This window comes from Pinus tabuliformis, chromosome 4_2, assembly GCF_031772625.1.
Source record: "Pinus tabuliformis cultivar Carrire ecotype Pingquan chromosome 4_2, CPIR1, whole genome shotgun sequence".
Classification (NCBI taxonomy): Eukaryota; Viridiplantae; Streptophyta; class Pinopsida; order Pinales; family Pinaceae; genus Pinus; species Pinus tabuliformis.
Genome location: NC_142304.1, coordinates 919,996,898 through 920,021,369, shown reverse-complemented (window position 1 = coordinate 920,021,369; position 24,472 = coordinate 919,996,898). Strand labels below are relative to the sequence as shown.

The 24,472-nt window shown below is 37.3% G+C and overlaps 1 protein-coding gene across 1 annotated transcript; it reads right to left on the bottom strand.

The window, feature by feature from the left end:
- Positions 1 to 4,108: 4,108 nt before the first annotated feature.
- LOC149172675 (paramyosin) lies at positions 4,109 to 22,066 on the bottom strand. Its single transcript, XM_089424404.1, has 6 exons — positions 21,777 to 22,066; positions 19,434 to 21,422; positions 19,237 to 19,313; positions 18,938 to 19,049; positions 18,612 to 18,728; positions 4,109 to 4,843 (listed from the first exon to the last, which is right to left on the bottom strand). The coding sequence occupies exons 2-6, from the start codon at positions 20,958 to 20,960 to the stop codon at positions 4,469 to 4,471; spliced, it is 2,208 nt and encodes a 735-aa protein (XP_089280530.1). The 5' UTR covers positions 20,961 to 21,422; positions 21,777 to 22,066; the 3' UTR covers positions 4,109 to 4,468.
- Positions 22,067 to 24,472: the final 2,406 nt, after the last annotated feature.

The following is a 24,472-nucleotide window of genomic DNA, read 5'->3' as shown; positions in this document are numbered from 1 at the left end:
ACTCAGAATTAGACGATTCTCGATGCATTGGATTCATCTCGTCGTCACTATCATCCTCATCCATCACATGTCGTAATAGCCTCATAGATCCAAACCTATATGCTCTAGTGCAAAGCCCACAAGCTTGGGTTTCACGCCCACAAGCCCCACTTGTATGCCAACTCTTCCACAACCCTCAAGCCTAGGGTTTGGAGTACCTCCCAAGATACAAATCTCAATAGAGACTACTGGAGTTTGTTGAATCATATTAAAAGGATGACTCGATGGAGGAGGAAGGTATTATGGGTCTAGGGTCTTGGTCTATTTCAATTTGATTTACTAGTGGAAGAGTTTATTTGGGTTTTCCCCTATAGAGGGGTTTTAGCCCTAGTTGAGTGCCTCCTTCCCCGTCTCCAGTGTTGGGCATCTTCTCTATTTAATTGTTCCTAGTGGGGTTTGTGGTGGATCTCCTCGGCCACAAAGTCCAGTTTATTATGTTGTGGGATGGAATTAATTATGTTGTCCTGTGATATCCCTCAGACATCTATTCTTTGTCCTGTTGAGGTCTTGGTGATGGCTCTCGAAAACTTGGCTCATGGAAAGGCACCAATCTTCCCAATTATTGAATCTCTTGGCCTCTTAATTTATCAAAGCACCTTTAATTCATGTCGATCTAGGAGCAAGGAGAATTCTTAACAATGTTAATTTGTTGGGTGTTGGGTCTTTGTTCAAATATGGCGGACTCTTCAACTCCCTTGGAGATCGTTAATTCCAGCATGATGCTCGACAAGGTATTGGATGTTGTTCAAGCGCTCTTGGTCTCTATTCAAAAATTGGAGAATATGGTTGAGAAGCAAAGGTGTCCCTTTAAGCTCTTTATGGAGGCAAAGTTACTCAAACATCACACGAATATGGAGCAATCATTGATGAGGAAGTTCATTCTATTTATGCTCAAGTTTTTGCTTTGGAGGTCTCCAAGACTAGAAATGCACGACGTGACTCTTAGGAGGAGCTAATTCTAGTGCTTCTTTGGAAAGCAAGAGAACCTGTCACTCAAGGGGGGGTCTGAGGTTGCTAGTCATGGTCACTACTGAGGTTCAAGTTTTTAGGTGGTCTAATGTACTTTCGTATGCATGTTTTCCTATGTTGTTATGTAAATTTTGCCTTATACTTGGGTCTTTTGTTGTGTTTATAATGGTCATGTATTTAGTATAAGAAGGATTTGCAGCATTAGAGTTGGCAAGCGTTTTGAATGGACTAATGATCTCATAAATTTTGTATCATAAATCTTGTGCAAGGGTTCTAGCCCATCATCCAAATTTTATTAATATAAAAACCCTTACCCATTCCTTAAAAAAAAATCAATGTTTATCCCTAGCCATTTTCCATTTAACTAAATCTTGGTATATGTGTTGATTTTTTGGAGCAGCGAGTGGTATTCTCGTGTCCCAAGAGCTCTTCTGAGTTGGCCTAGAAGAATTGTGAAAAAATAAAATAAAATCTTTATTTTTTGGGGCATCATGTAGCCTCACAAAGGACAAGTCGACCCCACCATGAAACCCGGTCCCTTGGTCAAAATCAACCCCATTTGACAAGTATATATACAGAAAGTGACATCTTCATTTTGATAATTCATCACATTATCTCTCTTCTAAAGCAACGGCACATGTGATAGAAAGAGGTCAATCTGACCGAATTTTTTTGAGTTTGATAAAGTTTGACCATTGACCAAAGTTGACTGCAATGTGGATTTGACTTCAAGCCAATTTGACTGCAAGACCGAGTTTGACTATATGCAAAAATTTGACTATCTGACTAGCGTTGGCTTTTGTATTTGGCTAATTTGACTAGCATTGACTTGTTAAAAATTGACCAGATTTCACTGGGATTTGGACTTGGATATTGGCATATATTTCTAGACAAATTGGATTTGTAAACCTTGCCAAAAATAATTTCTCCTAAAAGAAAATTTGCTAAGTTTTCTCCAAAGGTTTGATTTCTCAGGGTAAAATTATTGTCTCTATTTGTGCATGGTTGTGTCTTTATAATCTTATTGTTTTCGTTGCATTTATTGTTGATATTTTGTATGTATAATTACTCAATGATATCATTGGCATGAGATAAATTGTTCAAAGATCATTAGGTAGTAATTATTAGATTAGACAATTGGTTTCTATTGTGCATCTTGTAGAAAAATCAACAACATGCACAACATAGTTGGATTTATTAAAAAAAATGTAGTCCAACTAGAACTAGGTAGGTTGTGTTATGAAAATACAAAAGGCCAAGTATGAGTCACTTATTGGTCATTATGCTTAAGTGTTATGTACATTCAATTTTGTCGTAATAGTGCAAGCATGCATAGATCATAATGGTTAACTAGTATAGATAATATGGTTTTAATAGTGCACACACTCAATAGTTGGACTTAATCTTTACTTCATAGTATTCACTTATTGGTTAATAGAGGAGAACGCAGTTCATCAAGTGACCAAGAGCACAAGAGGAAATAAATTCACAAATTAAGAATAAATTTTGTGGTCCTAGGCCAATTAATCATAGAATGCCAAGATTGGCTTAGCTTAGTGTATATCCTTTTTCTCAATTAAAGTTCCTAGTGTTCTTTTTCATATCAACCACTAGAATAGTTTCTCAATTGAAGTTCCTAGTGTTATTTTTCATATCAACCACTACAATAGTGATCAGTCTTGTGACATTACTAGTATGGTCAAAACATGTGTGACTTGTATTGCAGTTAGCATGTTCAACAATACCAGATTGAGAGGTGTAATTATGGTTAGTCTGTGATGTATTCTTTGAAAATGGTTTTTATGGATCAACCATTTTGGGCATTGGAGATTAACTCATAAACACCTAACGTAATTTTTCCATTAATGTTATTGATAATGTTTGTAAAGATGATGTAAAATTTGAAATGGTCCTGAATACAACATAATTTCAAACATACTTTAAAGGATAAATAAATAACGAAACGACTAACTTGAATTTAGAAATAAGTTAAAAGATGTTTGTTAGATTGTGCTAGAATCTATGGTTTAAGGATCGCCAAGATGTTATGTTTCGTCCCTTTGCACTTTTATCTCGTGCATTAGGTAATGAGTTTGGTTTCTTGGATTTTTGTATGTGGGAAGATTTTGCCAGCAAAATCAATATGAAGATGTATGAAAGAAATGTTCCTTGGCTCATCACTTCTAATTACCCGAATTCGAAGCTTTGATCCAAGGCCTTGAAAAAATGGTTTTTAAAGCAGATCAAACTTTTCATAGTGGAAATAGTTGAATCCCATTTTGGAAATTGATAGAGAGCCACAAAACTTAGAAGTTATCAAGTTCATACATGTCAACAAGGACCAAGTGGTGTTTTCCTTGGGAGTGTTTACGTTGGGAGAAGAAAAAAAAAACATTTTGAAAATTATTATCTTAAAAATAAGATTTCCAATTCTCTTGTGAATAAGTTTAACAATAATGTCAAAATGATATCTCTCATCAAGACACGAAAGCACGCTATTTCCTTTTGCTAAACATATCAGCACATTGATCAATTATTGAAATTTTATAACCACGATTGGGAAACAATTTAGATAGTCTCTGTTCATGAGAAAATTCAAATACATTTGCATAGATATATTCGTATTCTCATTACAAAACAACATAAGAAACGATTGTGTTGGATATTTGGACAAATCAAAGACCAAATTGCTGTTTTTTTATTGTCAGTACCTGAAGATAGTGAAGGACACAAGACTTAAAATCAAAAAATACCAAGAAGATAGTGAATGACACAAGACTAAAATTTGAAAAATACCAGTAGTGTTACATTCGCAGACCTGTCATGCCCCCCTCCCCCTCCCCCCCCCCCCCCAAAAAAAAAAGAAGATGGTGAAGTACACAAGAATAAAAATAAAAATAAAAATGCCAGAGAGTTTACATTTCCAGACCTGTTATGCACCCCAAAATGCGTAGGATGAATAATTTCTTCAGTTTCCCTTTCATTCTGCTAAAAGCAGGCTAAAATTCCCTTTGAGCATAGAACCGCCTCCAAATATCATATATATACCCCTCAATACTTCAAATATAACTTGGCTCTAAAACATACCCAGGAAAACGAATTCAGTGAGGGCCATCTTATTTTAAATTACCCATATATCCAGTTGGTAAATATTAACAGCTTTTGTTGTAAAAAGAAATTGTTCCCAACCCTTCCTCAGAGAGTGGTTGCACCCCCTCTTAAATTTACAAGGAACAGACAGGCTGCGCTAAAAGATCTCCCAGGCTTTGGCAACTGCCAGTGTGAAAACAATAGAATGAAGCATATGATTCAAACATTTCAAAACCTTATAAGACAAAAACAGACAATGATCTCTAACAAGGACAATGTGCCCTCAAATTATTGATGTTTAGTGAAGTAACTTTGTACAGGCTTTTTGATTTGAGGAAATCACATACAACTCGTAATTTTCTGTCATCTTTTAAGTTGATCGGCCACTTTGAAGAAGAGGATCAGAAAGCTCCATCTCAGCTGAATTGCTATTTTCATCTCTGTCAGATCCCATGTAAGTTCCAAGCATACCGACGGGAAGCCACTGCAAAGGCCAACATGCATATCGTATTTTTCTAAGATTCCGCTGTTCATCACCACCATCTAGCTCTTCCAACTGTCTCGTCAATTCCTCTATCCTTGCCCTTAGGCGAGAACATCTTTCATCTGCGAGATGCAATGATTTTTCTGCAGTATCACGGGCAGCCATAGCAGCAGCTGCCATCTCTTCTTTAGACTTCAATTTGTTATTTGCTTCATCCAAAGATAGTTTCACCTCTTCCAGCTCTCGCCTCAGTTTTGTTATCTGTAAACATAACCAATTTATAAGTAAAATTTCAAAAAAATTAAAATACACCAACACCTCCTTAGGTGGCAGTCATTGGAGGACTTCTCCCTCAAAACTTCAAGTATGATGCAAGGGGCAAAGAATTAAGGATACTAAGTACAAACATTGATGATGAAGGAAGTATAGAAAATTAAAAGAGAGTAACCCTTCATCAACCGGCTCATTACACTAGTCACAATGTTTAGTTAGCAGATTTGTGGCAGCAAATGAGATTGGGAGGTTGAATTGATTTTAATTTTTTAAATTAGCATACAGTGCATCAAATGCAGCTCTATTTTTTATTAGTTAATCATATGGTAGTGCCACTCTTGGACTGCAGATTAGCTCTTGGTATGATAAAATTATCATAACTGTCATTCAAATTTTATCCAATTTTAAATCCACACATAAATAAGGCTAACCAGCATAGATACATCTTAACTTCGTTCTATCATGTGCTGAGAGGGATCAAATCCCTCGAGTTGCAAATCTTCCCACAATTTTTTACAATTTATAAAACAGATTCACCCCAATGGACTTGATCTCTCCACCACACATATATATGCCACATGTCAACTACATGTTCAGCACAGAAGGGATTACATATCTGCCTCATATTGACCAGCACACCATTGAAATGTTTTCTCTTGTGAATGATATTGATAAATATTTTTTTGTTATTAATATTTTTTTAAATGTTACATGTCAACTCCATGTTGAGCGCAGAAGGAATTACACATCTCCCTCATACTGGGCTGTACAAAGCGCCTCCTTGTGCAATAATGGATTAATAAAAAATGCATAATGTTCTCCAACGGCCCCATTTTTTGCAATAACATCTCTGCATTTTAGTGTCTAAGAAAAGTGGATGGCATTTCAGCATTTGAACTCTGAAATATATCATGTGACAGAAAGTAGTACAATCGGATGGGAGAGGGAATGTGATTTTCCTTTTTTAATCCTGGAAAGAAGAAATGGTCAGATCAAATGAAAATGAAACATTAAATGTCATTAATACCATCTACATTTACATAAATTTAAATTTTCAATTGTATTTAACATAGTTAATATACCCCCGGATGCGGGTGGCACTTTGGTTTTAAATGCTCATCATGCAGAACATTAAAGCCTGGTACTGCCAGCCGCAGAGAAGCGTGGCTTCCCAAGACTTCACCTTGCGCAAGCAGGAGGGAGTTATGAAGGCTGGATTTGGTGGGATATTTGCATTAATAAATTGCGTTGTTCAACACAACATAATCTCTGTTATAATCGTGTCGACCCTGTATGTTTTCCTCACACCTTGCGCTCAGTCTTACGGCGACGACACCTGGTTAGCTGTGATCGATGGTGACGCGCTGATTCTTGCTCACAGAAGCAAGCTTTAGGCTGACTCTTTTAGGGGTAAGCTCTCCTCAGTTCTTGAATTCAGCATTAGTTGTATTGTGCCTCCATCTTGGGCGTTCTCTGTGCATTCAATTCGGTATCTGTGTCTGGTCTCTCTTGTCTCTTCGCGCCCTACCCTTGGTCATTCATAATGGTTCGACAGGGTAAAAGACGTTGCTCCGAGGAGCGTCGTCACAGTGGCTTACACTCAACTGCCGGTCTCTCTGTGGAACCTCAGCAGGCGCCCATCAATCTTCCCCCCTCTCATGAGGCTGTGCCACCTTTGAGCTCTGGGCGCAAGCCTATTCCTAACAGTGCTTTCCAAACCACGCATTTTAAATTTCAAAGCAATTTAAACAGGCCTCTGATTACTGCTCACATCACCATCATCCTGCCGGAAGAAGAAAATCAAGTCTCCCCTCTGGCATGCATAGCTCTTGATCCTTCCCAAAGTAGTGAGCATTCCATGGATAAAGATAGCCCGGAGAATTGGAAAAGTGATAAGTCTGGTCAGGAGGAAATTCCTAAAAGTATTCCGCCCCTTGAAGACGTAAGCCCAGTTGTTGAGGAAGGGACTCTTGGTGCCACAAGTCACTCCATGGCGATCCCTATCAGCGAAACGGATGGCAATGAGAGTCAAAGGATTGGCAGTGTGTGTCTGGTTGAGGAGAAGACTCCTGGTAAGGTTAAGGAAGTCTAGCACCACCTGGGACCGCTTTTTTTCCTTTTTGTTTTTGCTACTGCTCAAATGACCACCTACAGGCATCTTCGCTCACAGTCAAGGTTCAGCACTTATGGCCTGTTGTTTTGGTATCCCGTTGGGGAAATGGCGATTCACTTACTGGCTGGTTTGCAATGATTTTATGCTTCTTCTGCCAATGTATCTTTCTCAGCTAAACATGTCATCCTCTGGGTTTTATATCTGGTTTTTTGTTATATGTAACTGGTCTCCCCAGCTTCTTTTTGTAAGGGGGCAGTTCTGCTGTGTTGACTGCCCTCGAGCTCTGATCTCTGAGGCCTCAACTCTATGTAAAAATATTCTCCTTTTCATTTAATAGAATTTAGTATTTGCAGAGAAAAAAAAACATAGTTAATATACAACTTGTCCAAGAATCACTCCGCTCAATACCATCTTACCACATCTTAAATGTTTTATCCAACCATACATGGACGAATGAAAGATGGGACCAGATAACTGCCTGTCACGAAGTATAATTCTTGTGTATTTGCTCCACTTCCGAATAAAACGCTATATAAGATATCAATGAATATTTTCAGTGCCAAATATGGGGCACTCAAAATTTGAGGGCTTGCATGTACCCCTGTTCCCTTTCCAAATATAACTAGGAAAAATAACAAAAGCTAAATTGATGCCTTCAAGATGGAGTAAGCAAATTTCCTGAAATGCATATTATTGAAACGTGATGGTAAAGAGCAGGAGACATTGTAATCAATGTCAGCTAAAAAGAAACATCAGGTAGAACCCATAGGCTCTTAACGTTATGGTTCACTTAGGCACTTTCCCTTGGTCAGAAAACTTGGTCCAACTGAATTCACACTACTTTCCCACAGAAACATACATGGAATATATGTTTGAACTTTGCATCCAGGAACGAGAAGTGTTGCGGCTTAATAGAGTTTTTATTTTGTTAGAAGACGGCACAGGACAGCAAGAATTATGACCAAAGAATAAAGACAAAGAGCAAGCATCAACATAAGCCTAATTACTCTACCAAGAGGGAAAGAGTGAAAGTTCAAACATTCAAAAAATTGTGGCCCAGATATTGAAACAAAGAAAGCAGTCAGAAATCAACAAAATATATTATACCTTAGAAAAACAGACAATCATATGCAGCGACTGCTTATGTAAATATCCTAAACCCAATCTCAATTAAGATACTTATGATGTAGCCTACAGTTACTTTACTCGAATCGTGGTATGATCAGAATCGGCAGAAGAATCCAGTGTCAGTGTGGCACCTTTCATGAAATTAGGAATCAAGGAACCAGAACCCTAACCCTAATTTTTTTTATAAATATATGTTAGATTGCTCTAACAACATCTCCTATTGACAGCATTCCAAGCAAGTTCGAATATAATATATAAAAAATAATAAATAGATTACATACTAAATTTAATATTGAATTCTATAAATATATATAGTTGTATATTAATATGTGAATTGGTTCTAGCCCAAGCAATTCTGAGAAGAAATGTTATCCTCCCCACCCAAGTTCAATTCCCACAAGCAACATGTTGAGCTGTTAATGATTCTATTGTTGTAATGGCCATGAGCCCTTTGTTGACAAAGCCCTTGAGCTTTTATAAAATCTATTTTACCCAAGATACCATCCTCAGTATGGAGGAAAGTGCCAGTGGGTTTCCCTGAGATGTGTATTTCACAAAATGTGTGTGTGTGTGTATTTTGCAAAGCCTTTATTTTCCACTGGATGGTTGTAAAATTTTGTACTCTAGTGTAAATAGACAGTTAATGAAGGTTAGATAAAACATAAAGAACAATACAATTGTAACAAAAAAGTAAAGGAGACAAGGGAGGAAAAACAAAGAATTAAATAAAACTAAAAATACAAAATAGGAGAGAAAGGGAGAGGAAAGGGAAATGAAAGGTCAATATTGGATAAAACATAAGGGCAATGCAATTGTAACAAAAAAGTAAATGAGACAAGGGAGGAAAAACAAAGAATTAGATAAAACTAAAATTACAAAATAGAAGAGAGAAAAAGAGGAAAGGGAAATGAAAGGTCAATCTCTTGGCTTTCCCATTGCCCCAACTCTACTATACCTTTATGTAATCAGTCTCACAAAGGGCATTTTTCTTTTGTTGGCCAAAATAGGAGGCACAACAGCCATGAGCTGCATCGTATTTAAAAATTGTCAAAATAGACACTGAACAACCATTCAAATGCAAGTTTTTCTTGAGTTTCCAGGATAAAATCTGTGTTCGTTCTGATTGTTTAATGTGTCTATTGTTGTGGATTTCATTACCGACTAAGTAACCATTCGAATACTGGCTTTCTTAGTTGGGCTTCCAGGATAAAATCTGTGTTCATTGTGATTATCTATTGTATCTAGTATTGTGGATTTCATTCAAGTGAGTGCATAAATCATACTTAAAATCTACCCTTTTTTCCTGGTGTGAAATATGATAGATTATGCATAGTAAAAAAGAATTCATTTCCTCTATGGTTCAATCAATTCCTACTCGTCTCAAAGCAATGATTTTGCATGTTGGTTAAGCAGAATCATAATTTGGACTTCTCCACTGCATTGAAACAGTGAAACCTAATAGTCAAGAAATCCAGACCATCCATTTCTCCTTTGAGCAGTAAGATCAATGGTTGTTAAGAGTCTTCTATTTCAAATACTTAGCTAATTTATAATTTAGGTTCCCTTGTAATCAGCCATTCAACATTCACTTCACTATTCTCAAGCCATTGGGCAATATTAGCTAACCATACACATCACTATTGGACATGTGTAGCATTGGTAAAGTTGTTGGCATTCACCATTGGGTTTCCTTTAGTCTGGGCGCTTTTTGTTCCCTCATGCAGTCAAACAACGCATATTTGCGGGGGAGCGCCCCCCCCCCCCTCGCTCCCGCTCCCAATCCGCGCTCCGGGCTAGAGCGACTCGGGAGCGCGCTCCCTTAAAAAAATTTCACTCCCTGCCTTTTCGGGAGCGTTTTGTAGTAATGTTCGAAATGCAATTTTTTTTGAAAAAACAAATAGTTTTTGAGTGGGGCAGCTTAATGATCAAGTCTAGGCCCTAGTATTGATATGCTATTCATGGTAATGTTAAATTCTTAAAGTAAAAGTGACAGTTTCTTTAATTTTCATTTTCATCATTTTACTTAAATTTTTAACATTACCATGAAATGACTCAGGATGTTTGAGAGTGGTTTCGTCCTCATTGGATTTCATATGGAGAAAGTAGAATTTTAGATTTCATTCAAAATCCAACGACTTATCAGTTTTTCAAGATTTCAAGATTGGGGGATTGCAATGTTTCCATTGAATTTTGTCATGTATTAGGGTATGGAACTCGTATTTAATCAAGAGTACCAATCCCTCTATGTACCTTGATGTTAGTGACATTGGTTGTCGAACTCCTCTATCATGACCCTTCTAAAAATGTACGCATCACTCAAACAAAATCTTGACTTGACATGCTATGCTTTTTCTATCTTATGTTAATGCTTATAGGGTGATATTAATGACAAAGATCCCTATACAGATACAAAGGTAATGACAAAGATACCTCTGGATATTAATGCTTGGAGGGTGATATTAATGACAAAGATCCTGATTTTGCAACAAGACTAAAAAATTAGACATTTCTTGTGGTGGCAAGAGGCCCAAGCATAAGAAATAGATAATAGATTTACTTCTCTTTTCTAGTTTCTAGTAGCTTTTATAACTATTGACTCTTTCATATTTATTATGATATTTTTTTAAACAATATATGACAATTTAAGTTTGAAGTTGGCAATTATAACTCATTAGTAATGAATTATGAATATGATGCTTCATGAAAGTTGAAAGTTGTTTCATTTCATTTCATTTTATAACATTTCATTTCATGTTAGATATTATTTGTTGTAATGGTTACACTTAGCTTACAAGTACAACTTCGGTGATCAATGATGATAAATGTTATATATTGAATTTTGAAAGCTTGAAACTTTAAGATTGATGAATCATGAGACTCAATATGTTGTATGTTACTATGTTACTAACTTGCGGACATGGTTGATGAAGATTATAACTTCTAGATGATTGTTGTTATATGGTCCAATCTATGCTTTTTTATGTTTTTTATATCTAATTCATCATTCTACATGTTTTTGTTGACATATATGTATCAAGATTCAAAAATTAAAAAATATAAAATATATATATATATATATATATATATTTTTAAAAAATCGCTCCAGGATTCGCTCCCAAACCGGGAGCTTCTGAAAATGGTCGCTCCCGCTCCCACTCCCAAGTAACATTGAGTCAAAGGAACCACGACCTTCACTTAATCTTTCATCATACAACCATACACGAGCTATAACAAGATATGCATACATTTTCAAATGGTAGATTGTAGCAATTGACAAGAATTGGCATTAAAAAGTTTTCTTGTGCTGGCATTGAAATGTTGCTTGTCTTGGTTAAGAAGATCATTTCACCAATCAATTTCTGGCCTCTGTTTGAATATATCTACGCTATGACAATTGACTTGATGCTCTACTTTTGAATAAATATCTAATTCATTGTTTTAGAACAATGGAAGAAAACAATGTCCATATATGGGTTGCTCCATTGAGACTATTGACTAAATCCCCAACTCATTCTCCATTTGAGCATTGTGTAAAGGCCACAGCTATACATTAGAATCATTCCCACAACCCCAGGTTAGAACATTGTAATGGTTCGGAGCTGTGAATATTGAGCAAGATGTTCTATCAAATATATATATATATATATATACATATATATATATATATATATATATATATATGTTGGGTTGTTGTGGGAGAGGTGTCGTAAATGACCTATGATATAAATAATACTAGTAATCAACTACATAAGACAAGCTGCTCAACTCCTCATCAATGATATTTAATTTGTTGCTCAAAATCTGAGTATACACATTGATTGCTAGAGTATCGATGGCAATTGGATGCCTCAATTCAAATGTAAAGTTTTGTAGATGTTCTATGCTAAGAGCAATTTCACTTTTCTCACAGCAATCATACAAGTAGATAAGCAAAATGCAGATAGAACATATAAGCAGATCTTACAGAAGACAAATCAGAAACAAGAAAAATGTATGTGTTTGTTTCGGCGGTCAACAGGATGCTTCAACCAGCAAAGTCTCCTTTGGTCAGCCAGCCCAGCATGTGTCACAACAACCCTCCAACCAGTAGATGAGTCAACCCAAGTCAGTTCTACAAAAGTCAACGCTGTCCTGAAAAGTCAACGCAGGGGCAGCAAGCTAAAAGTCAACACAGCAGCAAAACAGTCAACCCTTTGACCTCGATTTTTGTGCCAGGTAGTATGGCCTTCAAAAATCGAACCTCCCACAAGTTTTCAGCTTGTTTGGACCAAGCGTTGACCAAAGTCAATGCTGGTCAAACTTCTGCGAAACCCTAGCAGCAGAAACCCTAGCAGCAGAAAAATCCTCTTCGTCCTTCCCACGTGTGGCTGAAATTCGTCCTCCAGGTAGCTCGTACTTTTAGGATGAGAGAGGAAGATGTGAGTTGTGTTGTGATCAAATTCTCTCCAACTTTTCCTGTATATATATATCCATCAATGAGGGTGTGTGACACATCTGTTGGGCATGTGAGCCTACATTACAAAACTGGCTGACCTTTGCACATATAATTTATTAAGAATAATAAATTCAAAATATAAGTTCTGCTCATTGGATTAAGACTATTTTTATATGGATTTTACACCTCTCAGAAAGAGGAATCCAACAAAAATATTAGCCTCTTAATCTGAGCATCAGAACATGGAGTTTGGACCTAGTTGTCCAAATTTAACATCAAAGCACAAGTATACTCACATGCATGCATTGTTTTGCAATTAAGAAACAAATCATTGCCTTAACTAAGAAGTTAGAACATAGCTGCTCACTCTTTTGCTTCATGACAGAATAAGTTTTGGAATGTGTAACACTCTTGGGCTATAGCCATCTCTTTGCCAATCTAAAGCCTCACACTTCATCACTCAGCTCAAACATATACCTCAGATTTGTAAACATTGGATGTGTCTTCTAGTCAAAAGCTAGCCTAATTGCTGTGTTGATTAGAAGTTATTCTTATGTTGGGGATTAGAAATAGGTGTCCATACATGAGAGTGCTGTTTCACACCAAAGAAACATAACCAATTTCTGTGTGCCTGCCTGGGGATAAACAGAGATACCAACTCAAAGTCCTGTTTATTACTGCCATTGTTTGCTGAATCATTGGTTGCTGTGTGCAGACTACACTAAAGGATAGATATCTCTCAACAAGACTGAGAACAGATGTCAGATTTTATTTTCCATAAAGAATCCATGCTGGTGAAGCCAGTGGGCTATATGTCACTCATTTATGGATCATAAGGTATCAGAGTAATTGAATCCTTGACCATGATGTAACTGCCAAAACTTTGAAGAGAACACAAGCTTAGCATAGGTAAAGTGGAGAGAGAAAGGTCGGAAGAGTTGCATGCCATCAATGTTTAGCTTTAGCATTTGAGAAGAGAAAAGCACTTAAAGGAGCTCCAAATATATGACTAGAGGACGGCAAAGATGGAAAAGAACCTAAGAAGTAAGACCTCGACAAGATTGTTATCATTGCTAAAGAACCAATTTGATGAATGCGAAGACTCACACAAAACTTTCATGGCAGATTGGGACAAGAGCTAAGTGCAACTTCTGCATTTCGGAGAGGATGTCATTCAGATGGATAGCTAGCAAGGAGAGGCTCACTCTAATGATGGTTCAACTGCAGCTAGAGTTGGCAGAGAAGGAAGAAGAGTTGGCAAAGCTACAAGCAGTTGTCAGAGCCACCTTCCACTACCACTATTTAGGTAAACACCATGATTAAGACAGCTCTGGTAAGCTCACCTTCCTTAGACATTTCTCAAAAGCATTATCGTGAATTTGAAAAGCATACCATACATACTGGTTCAATATTGTTAAGGTAGATGGCCTACAAAAACAATGGACAATTGCTAGGCAAGAGAAAGCAAGGCATCCCAAGCCCCATTATAGCTAAACCAAAGGCCACGCATGAAGACCTAGGTTCCAAGGGCGGAGTGGAAAAAGTCAGAAACAACGAGATCACATTTGTGAAGGCAAAGGACATGGTAGAATAGGCATGTTCATCAGAAGAAAGTGCAGCAATGAATGTCTGTGACAACGCACCACCACTCCATCCTTCTTGCGATGAATTGCAGAAGGGTAGTGACAGGGAAAGTGCGAACTTCAAAGACTCAAATTGCATCAACACTTACGGGAAGTGGCAAATAGATCCAGCTAGAACAAGAAGAAGACCAAGAAGTATGCATCAGGCAGGACATCCCTCATTTTTTATTGTTGAAAGAGGAAAGCCCATAGTGTTCCAGTTGTTGGAACTTGGTACTTAGTGGCATGTTCTTTCTATAGGAAGAAGGGCCATGTTGTGGCATCTTGCTAGGAGAAGCAAGCCACATCCCATGAGCTATATTGTTTTCATAAAAGGAATGGAAGGCAAAGTGTTCAAGACTCCACCTGGAAAAGTGCACATCCAAGAGAAGAGTGTGAAGAGTAAAGGGAATGAAAAGTTGCTTGCGTCTCCAACCCAAGGAGCAGAAGTTATCTAGATAGGTCAGCATCACCATTGAAGAGGACAGAGGATGATGTCAATAACGAAGGTAGGCCCACTTTACAGGTCACATGCAATCTTCCAGAAGAAGATTCCTTTCTTGAAGATGTATTAGAGATTGGTGTAGGGAGGTCAATGACATTCCCTATTTTTGTCCCATCCAAATCTTGAGAGTCTCTAGCCATCAAGATTGTAGGCTATTGATAATTGTCACCTATAGCCATACGTTTGTAGGATCCATCAAATGCTTTGGCCAGGAGGTGTTATGAATACATACCTAAGATGGCATTCATGCAACATTGTTTCAAGGACAAAGTGTCATAAGCACATGCAACTGCAGAATCTGAATTATTACCATGCCATGAAGCAACTGATCCAAGCAGAAGAAGGTAGCACACACATCCTCTTATGGAATTGCTACATGATGGCATATAGGTTGTTCGGATCACACTGAACAAGAAAACCATAATTTGACTTAGCTTCATTAAGTATCAAGATAGACTGTCTCCAAGTCTAAGAATGCAAGAGACTTGCGCCCTAAAAATGTGAATGAATTATAATTGCGGAGTTCAGATCTAAAGATTACTCATAGTTGAGAGTCAATGGGCACACTTCTCTAATGTAAGAACAAGCAATCCAAAACCAGAACCAGTAGCTACAGCTTTGGGTTAGAGTTGTAGCTAGAAGCTAGAGTTGAAAGCCGTGTTCCAAAGAAGCAAACAGAAGGCACACTGATCCAGATTGGTTTCCTCTGAGCTTTTGGAGACCAAAAAACCCTTGCAATGGTGAACTGTGATTTGAAATGGATCCAACAACGAGGGCAGTTGTCAGACTTGGTACAAGTGTAATTTGGAAATTAATAAAGTTTGGATAAAATATAAAGGGCAATGCCAGTGTAGCTAGAAGCTAGAGTTGAAAGTCGTGTTCCAAAGAAGCAAACAGAAGGCACACTGATCCAGATTGGCTTCCTCTGAGCTTTTGGAGACCAAAAAACCCTTGCAATGGTGAACTGTGATTTGAAATGGATCCAACAATGAGAGCAGTTGTCAGACTTGGTACAAGTGTGATTTGGACATTAATAAAGTTGGGTAAAACATAAAGGGCAATGCCAGTGTAAATAGAGTAAATGGGGCAAGAGAGGAAAAACTTATGTTGCACAAGGAATTGTCCCCTAAAGAAAAACCCGTGTATCCTGCATTCCCATGTTCAGGGACTCATGGACCCTTAGGAAACATCCCCAATCCGCTGAAGACTTCAATGGGGACTCTGGAACTTGCTAAAAATTCCAAGACATTCCAAGAAGATTTCAGGGACATTCCAAACAAATTTCAAGGGCGTTCCGGACAAATTTAGGGATGCTCTGGGCAGATTTCAGCAATTTCCTGGATAGATGTCAGGGATAGCCCAGGCATATATATTTAGTTTTGGAAATCATGGACATTGATAATTGGACTGTGTTGAAGATTGGCAGCTTCGATCGGAATTTTCACTAGCAAAATGATGGAGAAAAATAAACGATGAAAATTTATAATTATAATTATATTTTGATTTTGCCTTAGAAAAAGGGGAAGTACCTGGTGGGTTTCCCTGGCATATGTATCATGGAAAAACATATTCTATATAGTTTTATATTAGTATATATAAAACTAATATATACAAGACTTTATATTAATGTATATAACATAAGTTTATAACTTCATTGTCAATTGGGGTTATCTCGGGTGGTTGTGAGGAAGGAATGGAATCCTTCCCCACCCAATTTCAATTCCCACAAGTGACATGATGGATGTTGACAGAGTACGTATATTCCTCATGGAATATACACCGTTGTACCTATGAAAAAAAAAAAACTAAAAATAAAAGCATTGTACTTCATGATAACCTATATTATCTAAAAGCTAAACCTAAGATAAGCATTAAATATATTGAAAGTGTAATGTTATAACTACCATAAAATACTAAATCGTAGCAAATTCATCCACTCATAAGCTAAGTCACTGAATTCATCCTCCATCCCACGTGTCACGAATCCAGCGTGTCAGACACAATTTGCTGCTGACACGTGTCCGATTTGCTGCTAGTGCATGTCTGAATTTCGGGATTCATGTTAGAAAGGAGTATGATTTGTGCGCAAAGAGAATCGCAATTTTCAGACACATATCTGTTGAAAAGCGACCCGCGGGCGGGCTTGATAAAAGCCAGAATTGACTCGTATTTGTCCATTTGCATTTGTTGTTTGCGAGTTGTTTGGGAGTTGTTTGGAGGTGATTCAAGCTACAAGTGGATCTCCCTTCCATTTTTCTTCTAGTTTTGCTACAATAATCTACATGTCCATTAGTGGATTTCCCTTCCATTTTTATTCTAGTTTTGCTATAACAATCTACCTGTCCATTTTGTTTACATGCACAACCTTACAACAATACATTTTTTCTTTATTTTTACAGCATTCATGGCTCAGTCAAAGGCAACAGGGAAGGGGCAAAAGAAGGGGAAGAATGTCCCCATTGGTAATGCCAATCCAGGACAACGACAATGGTGTATGTGCACAACCTTTGTCTCATTTACAGGCAGAGGGAGGAGTGGTTGAAGGGAAAGACAAAGATGTGGGATGTGTTTCCTGATGATACAGATTTGGACAATAGTGTTGAGTTGGCATTGCCCAACTTGGATCTTAATGAGCCAGTGCTAGAGCTTGTCACTTTTGATGATGGTGATACTCTTGAGGGGTCATCCTCCACACAAGCAGATGCAAAGATTACATTGGATACAGAGAAGGATGTCGAAGAGAGCAGTTATGGTACTAATGCTAAGTTGAAGTTGATGAGCTATAGGCATAGCCTGTAGCCTGTTGGCAATAGCCTATGAGATTCTTCCTTCCTGTTCTATGGTTCTGGGTTCTAGTGTCTACCTTCTTTGTATTTGTTATTTGCCATTGGCATTCCTAGTCAAGAGTCCTCAGGACTCGGTACCTATGTAATACTTTTTTATTTTGATGACTTAATGAGAAAAGTGCAGTTTATGGTTAATTTCTAGTGTTTGTCCAGTGTCAATTTACCATATTTGTCATTGATGTTGTCGTAAGTGCTAGTTGTAAACTTGTATCATAGATGAATCATGATTGTCTGCATAATGTTACAATGTACATGTATGATTTAATTTGTATCATCATGAGAATTTGTGTAATATCTATTAATTTTTTTAATATATATATATATAAAGTGTACTACGTATCATGTTCCAGGGGGTCTTCGTGTCCTGTGTTCGACTCTCGTATTTTCATGTCCCATGTCCCCATGTCAGGTGACTTAGCTCATAAGGTTTTACATATTCTGGAGCATGGATATTCCTCAAACCCGGGCACATTCCTCAAACCTATGATCAGACATTCCTTCCAACTGAACTACAGGTACAGGGGAGAAAAAAAAAAGAAATTCATTTATACGGTTATTGCAAAGCATCCATTCCCTAACCACTGCACTGCATAAAATGCCATGTCTAAAGGTAGAAGTCTCTGAGTGGCAAATGGAATAGAGGACTGGCAGAAACCCAATTTAAAAAAAATGCCAAGTTCTACAACCTATCAAGCTATCAAGATACCCACCATAGGACTATATGCTTTTAAAAGATGTAGCCCATTACTGTAGACTAGCACTTTCAGTCTATAGCTGCTGGCACTGTGGCGCAATGAACAGCTGCTGCTGTGACTCAACAAATTCAAATTCCCTCATGCACAGAGGCACAGTTAAATGCTAATACAGTTAAAAAAGGTGACTCCCATTGAACTCAATCCATTCTCGTATAGACCAGAAATAAATCCAATTCAAAAAAGGGCAAATTCTGCAGAATCTGATCCATATCATTGATTCCATGGTTCCGATAAGATTCCAGTGTGCATGAGGGTATGTCTAGGGGCAATTCTGGTAACTCTAATATCTAGAAACCACCACTGTCCTCAGCATAAGAAAGAATGATCATAAACTGTAAGAATGTGAAAATACCTCTTCCTGTAATTCCTCCATGACAGCTTTTCCAGCCGCTGCTTCTTGTTCAGCAGCCTCCCTCCATCTGCCTATTTCTTCCTCTGCTGCTGTAATGTCCATCATGAGACCTTCAACCTTAAAACACAGAAAATAAAGCCAATACATCATTATTTCTGTATGAATCATTCTATTTATAAACTCCATGCATGATGTGTGCATCCATGTTCAACCTGAAAAAACTGAACTTTCAGATCAGAAATGAAAGATTCTCCAAACAAATTTCAAAAAGACAAAGCAGTTCCAGTCTAACATGACATTTAAAGATTTATTAGCAAGAAAATTACATTTTCAGTTGCAGCCCTCTCCCTTTCCTCAAGTTCTTGTATGTGTAGAGTTTTTTCTGCCAGATCTTTGGATTGAGTCTCAGAAAGTCTTCTTAGATGCTCTAGTTCCGCCCTGAACTTGACATAATATAGATATAAAAAAGGAATGTATATCAAGCCAAGAGTATAATAGGCAACAGTTTAAGTTCATAAAATAAATTGGTGATGGAACAGAATAAACAAATTCTTTCACGTGCATCCAATGGTTTGTTGCTCTAGTTCTGCACTTCAGACACTCTTAGTTATTTATAGGACCGTACCTCAATGTTTCCAGTGAACGTCGTAAGTTTGCAATTTCAAGCCGTGATGATTTCATTATGTTCTCCAAAGTAGAGGCCTATGAGAAATGAACAAATACAAAAATCATCGAAGAATTTAAACTGTGAAAGTTTATACATTTACAACACAGTTTATAAACAAACATAACAATACATCTGAAAGACGAGAGTATTCATACCAGACCAAAACCATCTTCTCCTCCTCCTTTTGTTCCGTTAATGGCTACATTGTCTGGATCCCCCACAAGGGACCCAACCCTGTAATCCAATGCAGTGTTCGGAAGACCCCTTTCTGCAACATCTAAAATAGCACCATTACTTTGAGGTATATTTGTCTGATTTTCACCAATGCCCTCAGCTCCCACTTTCTCTCCCACAGCACTTCGAAGCAAAGCACTGATGTCCCTTTTCTCTGCTACTAAACAGAAAATATTATCTTCTAACTCTTTCTTTTCTTTATTCCTTTTTTCTTGATCAATAATTATTTTTTTCTCTGCCACTGTGGCTAGCTCTGACACAAACATTGCTCCAGCCAATGAAGCCACCAGATCCTTGTCAAGATCAAGGTCTTGTGACACAAACAAAGGTTCAGAAAACTCTGATTGATCATATGCTGAACCATCAATCTTCTTAATAATGTTCTGTAGATATTCTTGTGCTTTAAAAATGTGATTCAACTGATCAGATATGATAGGCTTCTGTTTTTCTATCTTGAGCTCTACATTTTTCAACCTCTCTTCTGTCTCGTCAGCAATTCTCTTCAATGTATGGTATTCTTTTTCTTGCTGATCAACCTTTTCTGACATCTCTGTTTCCAACTCTGAGATGCGACCATCTTTGGCAAGGACTAGCTTTTGCAAATTTTCTGACTCAATACACTTGCTTCCGAGTTCTTCTCTAAGACCAGTAATTGTAGCCTCCAATTGGGACACTTCTATAGCAATCTGATAGCTCCGCTGCTCCATCTGCTCACGGACATCATTTCTTCCTTTTATGATAAGTTCATTTTGCCTAAGAAGTTCTTCAACTATCTCCTCTGCTCTCTTGATTGCTCCATAGGCAATGGCAGCCAAGCCCGAATGTTTTGGACTCCTTGGAAGCCCTCCACCAAAGCTCTTAATGGCACTGACCCTGCTAGTAATTTTTTCAGTCCCACTGATCAGCATTTGAGCTGCTGCTTCAATTTCTGACCTTGATGACTCTCGTGCTTTAGTTGCTTCCTCCTTCAGACGATGAATCTCATCCTTCTGCCTTGCAAGATCATTTCGCTGCCGTAAAATGTCATCTCTGTGCTTAATCGCATCTTCTTTCAATCTTAAAGCTTCATCTAACTGTTGCGCAATTGCTTCTTTTCCTCGGCAAGCTTCCTCCTTTTGATGCAAAGCATCGTCTCTTTGCCTGGCAAATTCATCCCTTTGCCTTGCAAATTCATCCCTTTGCCTTGCAAATTCATCCCTTTTCTTAAGTGCCTCGTGTGCGAGATCCTTCAAGCGGCTAAATGCACTCTCCAATTCAGCCTTCGAGGTTTCAACGGCCTTCCTTGCTTTCTTTTCAGATTCGAGTTCCAATAGAGCTGCCTTTAAGCTCTCTTCAGAGGCTTCAGAAGATGAAGTCGGCAATACTACTTGTGCAACCTCCAAGTCCCCATCCTCAAAATCACTAAGAGCTGCGTCCTCTTCTCCAGTACTTCCCATGGCTTCTGCCATTCTCTAACTACCCATGAACTGGCAAACTCTAAGCTATGATAGCATTTGAATGAATATAACCTGTGCTTTCCGAAAATAAAAATATTCTGCACAGCTCCTCGTATTCTCGCAGATTGAAACCCTAATATTTCCACTGATTATCCATGCAACTGCTAAATTTTAATTTATCGTATCATTATATAGCCAACGCTTTCTTAAAAGAACCACCGTTCTGCACAGATCCTTGAATACTCACAGGTTCAAACCCTAATAATTCCAAATACTAATGCAGTCCGTCCAGTTGCTTGTAATTTTCACTTGAACGGACGTCTATAGCAGGTTCCAAGTTAACTAATAACATAATTTAATAGATTACTGCAGAATTCACCACAATGTAGTCCGTCCAGCAGCTTATAATCTTCACCAGAACAAATGTCGATCGCAGGTTTCCGAGATAATTAATAACATAATTTTATATGTTTCCTGTAAAATTCACCACATAACCCCTTGTTAGCCGGTTGATTGTTCACATAACCTCTGTCTGGCCTATATATGACCACCGCAAAATAAATTACCACACCTGCGCTATCAATTCAGCAAAACCTTGTCTAATAAATCCAACCAGACATTCATTGGAGGAATAGAAATTTCAATTTCAATTGAAAACCTATTCCAGAAACCAGATCGCGATTTTCTCAATTAAGTTTTCGTATTGCCACGACTTTTTCCAATTATTTCAAGCTCCTCTTTAATATCAGGTGATTTCTTGCAGTGTAAATTTTGCAAAGACATGACGGAAAATAAAAATAGAAAATAGCAGAAAAAACTGCAGCTTACCGTATAAGTAGAACCTTTAAAGGATCCCCAAATCTCCACCAATTCTGATAAAACGACCACCAGCTTAAAAGTCGCGAAGAGCCGATTCCGCTAAGCCTTCGATTTTAACAGATGAAGCAGAAATTCCGGCACAGCATCGACTTCTCTTAGCCTCCTTATAATTTATGCGGGATTGTTCGAAGACTTTGAGTTTCAGCTTCCAGATGATGAGATCCCAAACAAATAATTTTGATGAATTTCGTTTTATATGGTTCTTTTATGAATTTCATTTTATATGTCCACAGAAACTTACACGCGAAAATATCCTATGTGACCAACCTACCGGTCTAACAGTCAGACGTGGAAAAGTACTCCCGTATGATCACCCCATGCCCTCAGTTTCCAAGATGGTAATTTAAATTTGGATTTCCTAAAATTATTTTTATTTAAATCAAAATGTGATTTTACAAATTAATATAGGTTTCATAAAAAAACATTGTATTGTGTATATTATACGGCAGTAAAGTTCGTAAATTTTTGGGTAGTTTATAATTTCATTTCCATTATATAATAGTAAAGTTTTGTAATTTTTTGGGTAGTTTATTTGGTAATGAAGCTAAAAGTGCTATATGTTGTGTTATTTAAGATGTGAAAAAAAATGTTGTGTTATTTAAGATGCGAAAAAAAAAAAAGAGGAGCATAAATCAAGTTTTATTTAATTTAATTTTGTATTTATATTAAAAATAGGTATGGTATATTTAATAATAATTATAATAGTGATAAAATAAATTAAAAATATAAGTTAATTGGATTAATGGGTGGTTTGTTGGAATGAATGATTATATTTTTTTTTAATTTTTGTAAATAATATGATAAATTTTGATGTAATGGTTTTAAGTTTTATTGTTGAGGATCAGAGAATTATTTGGAATCTGTGTGGGTGAGATTTAGCTCCTCTACAAAAGAAGACAACTAAAGATGACAAAAGGTTTTGGAGATTATGGTATCAAGAGGGATGTCACCATCTTTATAGTTGCACGGTTGAAAGGTGGCTCCAGGGGAAATAGGGTTTCCTCGGCAATAAAGTTTAGGTCTTTCAAGGACACCCTTAATCCCAACTCCAATTCTCAAACACCTAAGGATCTCTCTGGACAAGCTTTTGTGGTGGAACACTCTTCGGAGTCCCCATCTCTGGAGGTGGATCATGTTATCATCAAGCTAAGGGTGCAGAGTAAAAATAATGAGCGATCATGTGCAAGTTCAATGGCTTTTGGGCCTTGTCCTCTACCCTCTAGGAGTGGCTTCACTTAAATTGGTCCAAGAACAAAGAGTTGTTTTTTTGTTCGAAAGGTTATTTTGTGGTTTTTGACAAGGGCCTTTGGTTCTGGGGTAGAGTTTGTCTTTCGATTCAGCCATTCCGGGAGTTTAACCCTCTCACCATGAAATTTGTGCATGTTCTTGTGTGGGTTAGACTCTCAAATTTACCCATCTAGTGGATCTGGCAAGAGATCTTAGAAGATATTAGAGATTTTATAGGTTGATTCATCAAAGTGGATAGTGACAGGTTGGGAAATGGAATCATCACCTTCGTTCGAATTTGTGTTGAAGTGGACCTCAACAAAGGCTTACCAAACAAAATCATCCTCAAGTGTGACAATAAGGATTATATCCAACCATTGGATTACGAGAATACAGCGTTCAGGTGCAGAAGGTGCCAACAGCCTAGGCACCTTCAGAATGCATGCCCTTCTCCTTAAGAGGCACTCCGACCCCAAGTGTTGAAGAAAGCTAGTCGTGGGTAGTGAGTTTTGAAACCATCAACTAGTTCAAAGAGCTATGTTGGCAAAAAAAAAGGGTTTAAAGCATAAGAACCCACATGCAAACAGTTCAGCCTCTCCAAATCTAGTCCCACCTCTAGTTACAGCAAATCATCCCTCCATAAAGGGGAAAGGTCAGGCTAAGGATAGTGAATTAGCATCAGCGTTAATTGTGTGGACTATCTGCAACCAAAAGCGCTCCCATGAATCTGACCATTCAGATAACGAGAAAGACATGGTGACCCCGATTGAACCGATGGTTATGGAGTTGTATCATAAGAATGAGGAAATGGGTAGATCTTCAATTGATACATATAACACTAAAGGATGGATTAATGTACATAGGCTTAAGGGAAAAAAAAAAAAAAAAAAACCCCTAAATCATCTTGTATCTGACATCAAGAAGTGAAATATTGTAATCTTGATGTTTCTAGTTTATTAATGTAATCTTTTTTTAGACGCAATAGAATTTAATTTTATAATTAAAAAAAATCTCTTTAAAATTAAAATATATAAATATTTTATATTTACAATTTAAAAAATAATTATTTTTTTCCTAATTTATCTATTAAAAAAAACGAACTCATGTTACTTATTTATAATGTTATTTTCAACATTATCAACTAATAATCCTATTTTATAATTTAATTTATTTGAATGAGATATTATTACATATAAAATGCCTATGGGGATAGAATAGACGATGACAGAGTGCTTTGTTAAAACAATTTATGGTGAAAAAGGTCTCTTGTTCGAAATTTTGTGGGCAAAAATCCAGTCATTCTAAATATTGGTGTGGCCCAAGCCAGGCACGATCCCCTAGTAATTTTAACAACTTAAATGCCCCTGAATCATGATTACTCAAACTATAAATTAAAAATACCAGTCATATAAAAACTC